The sequence below is a fragment of the Quercus suber genome, unplaced genomic scaffold (assembly GCF_002906115.3).
Source record: "Quercus suber isolate HL8 unplaced genomic scaffold, Cork oak 2.0 scaffold_85, whole genome shotgun sequence".
Taxonomy (NCBI): domain Eukaryota; kingdom Viridiplantae; phylum Streptophyta; class Magnoliopsida; order Fagales; family Fagaceae; genus Quercus; species Quercus suber.
The window spans coordinates 746,435-752,116 of record NW_027069550.1 but is presented as its reverse complement, the minus strand read 5'-3'; the positions used below and the strand labels follow the sequence as shown (position 1 = coordinate 752,116).

Below are 5,682 nucleotides of genomic sequence, written 5' to 3'. Positions count from 1 at the left end.
TAATGATAAACACATACCTCACTTTATATACTTTGTAAAGAGCTTTCAAGCTCGTCTCCAACAATGTGGAACCCATAATGATGAATAATCTATAAGTATAATATTTCCTTCTAAACAAAAAAAAATTTGATGTGGCATTTCCTCAATAGGGCAGCTAAGTGGGAGCCATGAAGATTTAACACCACCAACAACCAAAGGTAAAATCTTAAAACCCAGTACATAAAAAAGAAGACGAAAAATAACCTATCCAACAATGTAGCACTTAATAAGCAACAAAAACCTAACTTTAAAGCTTCCTTTCACCTAATCCTCATCAACATATGAACTAGATTAAGATAGGCACAAGTTGCCAAAATCCTCCACTAGGCTTTCTTCCTCAAAATCATGTACAGCTGAAAAAGGAAAGCAAAGCATTTATTAGTACATCAAATACAGATTAATGAATATTGCAGCATGTAAGTGATAAAAAACTCAGCATTTTGAACCATTCTAAAACCTGACCACTCAAATAATGTGGCATAAAGAATTATGGTTAAACAATGTTGCTTGTGTGTGTTACAACTTACAAGTTCTTAATTTACAAATAAATAATTATAGGTTAAAACAGAAAAGCCAAACAACATATGAAAATTATCCAAGTTTAATTGCTTCTTACAATCACAAGGTGCTCATTTCTATAGAATGTTGGGGGGGGGGGGGGGGGGAGCTAAACAGTACTGGTGTAATTGACATGAAAAAGCACAGGACCAAAAATCCTAGCTAAGTTTCATAACAGAAGCCCCAACCGAAAGGAAGGAATGCAGCTTTTGGACCCTTTTCATTTCCCAACAAACAGAGCATTTTGTTTGATAGAATGACAAGTACTTTGATAACAAGGAGAAACTTTAGTACAAGATTGACCAACCCAAATATTGGGCAAGGAGACTTGGATAGTTAAATCAATAAATTGATAAATAGAGTGCTCATGAGAAATGAGAATGACATACAGTGCAAAAGTATGCTTCTCTTCACTTGTTGAGAAGTGGTGTATTGGCAGAGCAAGGTTTTCATCTTTGAGGGGCCAAGTAAAAACATTATTTTGAATAACATTGCATTATTTTCATCTTTGAGGGGCAATATTAAAGATAAATATTGATGTAATAACATTATTTTGAATGAAGCCAAATATGAATGAGAATTCAGAAATATATACTTCTGCCTTAAACAAAAGATATCAATTATAAATTTAGTGATAAGAACAAAAAAAAAATGTAAAGCAAAATCATTGGTTCATTATGTTAAATAATTAAATTATAAATTCCATGATATCCTATCTCTCCTTGGCAATCTATCAAACACTAACCATGCACTTTGAACATCACCACATTTCACATACATGGTAATCAATGCATTCACCACATCCACATCTGACTCAAACCCAAATCTTAACACATGCACATGAACCTCCCTTCCAAGAAAACACATCCCTCTCCTCCATCTTCCCAAACACATACCAAGCATTACCCATATCACCAAACCTCACAAACATACTCAACAAAGCATTACCAATGCTTACCGAAAAGATAAAATTAGAAGATGTAAACTGTTTGGTAACGGAGAAAACGAAGGAAAGCAAAAGAAAACTTTTGCGTAACTAAAGAGAGGAACCAAATCCGAGATTCGAAGCTTACCGATGAGTGCTAGAGTGACCGGAAAGAGATAATGTGAATATTCCGGCGAACAACTTAGAAATCTGCTGGAGCTTTGAAGAGTCTTGATGTGTCCGAAGCTTTGAAGCTGCTGAAGCCGTGATTGGAGGCCGAGAAAATGAGGAAAAACGAGGGAAAATGAAAACCTAACCCAGAAACGTCTAAGCCAGTATGTTTTCTCTGCTACGGTTTTTGGGTTTTTTTTTTTTTTTTTTACCTAACCCAGAAACGTCTAAGCCAGTATGTTTTCTCTGCTACGGTTTTTGGGTTTTTTTTTTTTTTTTTTGGTGGGATGGGCTGGGTTGAGTTTGGTATATCATTTTTGGGTTAAATGGGGTTGAGTGGGTTTTTAGTTAAAACCCAATTATTTTTGGGTCTAATTGGGTTGATGTCCATTTAACCCAACTAATAATTGGGTGGTTTTGGGTTTAATTAAAGCAGGCGGGTTTGGGTGGGCAAATGGGTTTGGGCTTATTTTGCCACCCCTTAGAACAGATACAACTTCAGAGGGTACTGCTAGAATTTTTTTATCTGTCTACATAACAAAATCAAAATAATGGAGTATATGAGGTAATACTACATACTCATGTGCCTGAAACAACATTTGCATAAATTCACAACGCTAAATTTTGAAATGACAATACACCAAGTACCCAACAACTTATCTCCCGTCATATATTTTTAAAAACACTTTTTTTTTTTTAAATCATTGTGTTAGCAACCCCCATGAATGACCATCATCAACAACCTAAGCCCTTACTAAGCAAAAAATTTCCATCGCGAAATCCATATGGAATTTGAAAAAACAACACATCACTAATCTCGACCTCAAATTTCTTGAACAAACCTAGAATAAGAAAACAGCACCAACCCAACACCCCAAACTTCTCCCCCCAAAATATAAAGAATGTATTACGATGTAACACCCAAAAATAAAAAAATAAAATAAAATAAATAATCTGCAGGTGAGATATAACAGAACACAAACTGATAAACTACAGTACAATGCATATCTGGAAACATAAACTGAAGTTATTGTATCTTGATGTAAACCTTGGACATATAATGCTAGATAGGAACATATATTTTCTGAACATTATTTAATAATGCTATATGCATATACTTGGAAATATAATAGCATTCTAAACTCAAATTGAGGATGTAGAACTGCAGTGTATGAGCATCAGGTTTTTCACCCAAAACAATCAGCATGGTCATTTCAGCACTAGGACTCATATGAACAAATAGATAAAATAGGATTGGAGAACAAAAAATTGTCAAACTTGTCTTATAATCTAACAGTTCAAACAAAAGTCCCAGTATCAAGGTACCTACGGCTAAAACCACCCAAACAGCCTCTTGCACATGGTTTTCATAATCAGACTGGCCTGGACCGGACCAGCTGGTTTTTTGGCAAGAAGTTCAGGGAAGTTGTGTTTTTGGAAAAATTTAAATTAGAGGCACGTGCAGGGACTCAAACCCAAGCCCCCCAGGCAAGAACTTGTGTTTGACATGCTAACCATTAAAGCAAGTCAGCTTCTTGGGTCTTTATGTTACAAACTATTATATTTATTATATATAATTGAACTAATATATTTTATTTTGTCAAGATTTGACATTGGTTGAACCCTAGTCCGACCTTAAAAAAAGCTTGAGCCTATCACTTTTATGGTTCTTTAATGTTATTTATTTACATCTTAAAAAAGAAGCATTGTAGCCAGCGGTTCTAAACCTTGCATTTTGTTTGGTTCGGTTAAAATGGGGTGAAGAAAGGACTGGGGGCTCAAGTGTTTTCCTCTGGAACAACAAAAAATAATCTGCCTGAAACAGGGAGAAGATGGAGAGGAGAGAAAAATGCAAGGTGTACTGCATCTTAAGAAAGAAACTCAATACAAAAGTGTGTGCGGTTAAAATGAAATTCTAATCTAGATACACAGCACATCAATCATACCTTCTTGGCAATTTTGGCTGGTCACTCCTCAAGCGTAGAATCTGCACTCACAGTTGCATGTTGGGACTGCAAAACAGAAGGAAAAAAACGCAGGGGGCCATTGGTATCAAAATTATACGATTTTAGTTCACATTAATGATGATGATGATCTCAGGAGGCAACATGTGTAAAAGACAAATTACAGAGGTTGTTTGAGCCCTTAAGGATGCCATCTGTACCCAAATAATCAAAATTAAATTATATTACTAAAGCAAGTACCTCCATGGATTTCATCTCATCCAGCGCAGCAATCTCTATTTTAGAACCCAAGGTTGTATTCTCTAAAGATTTCAGTGCATCTTCACCCTCTTCAGCTTCCCTTTTCCGTTTTTTGGACACTGCAACCTGGTAATTCGGTTTTCTCGACACTGCAGCCTGGTAAAAGGAATAATTTTAATTTACTGACGAAATCAAATCCATTGTGATGTCAAGATTAGGGAGGGAATCTAAATTTTTACCTGACGCTTTTTGGTAGCGCCAGACTCAACAAAATAGTCTCTGTTTTCTGGGTCTGACCTAATCCAAATCTCAGCAGAGCAATTTGTACATTTGAGGCATATCAGGCAGCATTCAAAGTCTAGATACCTCTGCAATGAGAAACCAACCATTAAAAATTCAGTTCACTAAACATAGGATATTCAAATATTGCATGAAGAAAAGAGTAGTGGGATAGAACATGGGGTTTTTTAATTTTATGAATCTCACACTTATCAAAATAAATTATGAATCTCACCAAAATAAGATAGAAGAAAGGAAGGCAGATAGATGTAGGAAACAAAAAGATATCGAGAGAGAGAGAGAAAGAAATACGGTACCTCATCAAGAACCTCCTCCTTGTAGACAACGAGATGGGTGCCCTGGTAAAGATATTGGGAGCAGGCGTTGCAGCGAATGTTGATAGGGAGAACGAAGGGGGCATTATCCACCACTGGCCTTGGCAGCTTAGTGGGCCTCGGTAACGGTCTCTTGCATCTAAAAGATACAAGCGGCGGTCTACATCTGCGGATCATCCTGGTTCTAGAGGAGAAGGCAAACAGAACAGGAGACGATTTTTTTTTTTTTTTTCCGAATGAAGAAACTCACAGGTTAAGCCGTTTGGCAATGCATCTTCTCATTTATATAGAACACAAAATTACATCAACACACACGCCGATCTATAACCCACACGCCCCTAGAGCCAAATCGAAGAGAGAGAGGAGAGGTGTGGATTTGGAACCACAGCCGGTGTTTGCGGTGGCAAATGGTGCTGGTAGAGGCGCTTGGAAGGTTCGGCCATGGAGTATGTTTTATCGGCTAGGGCAATTAGATGTTGGGTCGGGTTAGCCCGACCTATATAGGAAAACCAAACCAGTCCTCCAAGCCCAACTAAACCCAACCCATTCAAGCCCATTTAATTATTAGCCAATACGTACAGTTTTAATATCATTGCCATTTGCTGACCCCAAAACTCACCGTTTTTGACCTTAAGTAGAAGTCATTCAACCACCTAAAATAGATAAGAACGAGAAAGAAGAGAGACCTTTAATTTTATTTTTGTTCATTTAAGTCACCTCTAGGGGTGTTTCCTGTCTAAGGAATAATGGTTAAAATTGATGTTTATTAAAATAATAATGTTTTTCTTACATATCTCTCTCTCTCTCTCTCTCAAATTTTTTTTTATAAAAATAATATAGCATAATGGATTTTAGTAGATTTCTCTTAATGTTCATGTCAATTTTATTGTTGTGATGGATGATAATGTGAACTACATTAATTTTCCTTCATTTTTTAAATTTATTTGTGCGTTTTAATTAATTGTATTTTATCCATAATCTTTGAATGTATTATGTTAGGACCTGGAAAAATAGGTATTTAACACCTTCACACTCGGTAACTTAATCTTTGAATGTAATGTAGGGACGTAGATTTAATAATTATCCATTTATGGCAGATATTATTTAGTATGAATTGAATAGCAAAAATAATAGAAAACGAGCTTCCTTGCGATTACAAATGATTCAGGAC

General features: G+C 36.0%; 1 protein-coding gene across 5 annotated transcripts; it reads right to left on the bottom strand.

The window, feature by feature from the left end:
• On the bottom strand, nucleotides 1–5,021 carry LOC112034459 (uncharacterized). 5 transcript variants are annotated; one of them, XM_065774025.1, is made up of 5 exons: nucleotides 4,494–5,008; nucleotides 4,137–4,265; nucleotides 3,898–4,053; nucleotides 3,640–3,705; nucleotides 1–392 (listed from the first exon to the last, which is right to left on the bottom strand). In XM_065774025.1, exons 1-4 carry the CDS (start codon nucleotides 4,686–4,688, stop codon nucleotides 3,661–3,663), a joined length of 525 nt encoding a protein of 174 aa, XP_065630097.1. In that variant the 5' UTR covers nucleotides 4,689–5,008; the 3' UTR covers nucleotides 1–392; nucleotides 3,640–3,660. The 5 variants fall into 5 exon arrangements, with proteins under 5 accessions (XP_065630097.1, XP_065630096.1, XP_065630100.1 ...); XM_065774024.1 differs by lacking the exon at nucleotides 1–392 and adding an exon at nucleotides 1,949–2,223 and having other exon boundaries at nucleotides 3,691–3,705; nucleotides 4,494–5,021; XM_065774028.1 differs by lacking the exon at nucleotides 1–392 and adding an exon at nucleotides 1,949–2,219 and having other exon boundaries at nucleotides 3,691–3,705; nucleotides 4,494–5,013.
• Nucleotides 5,022–5,682: the final 661 nt, after the last annotated feature.

Bases quoted from the DNA above. Each gene is read 5' to 3' on its own strand.
- LOC112034459 (XM_065774024.1), bottom strand. From the start codon at position 4,688: ATGATCCGCAGATGTAGACCGCCGCTTGTATCTTTTAGATGCAAGAGA. The intron at 4,266-4,493 runs GTACCGTATTTC...TTCTCATTGCAG, and splicing joins AGGAGGAGGTTCTTGATGAG to AGGTATCTAGACTTTGAATG. The intron at 4,054-4,136 runs GTAAAAATTTAG...TCCTTTTACCAG, and splicing joins GCGCTACCAAAAAGCGTCAG to GCTGCAGTGTCGAGAAAACC.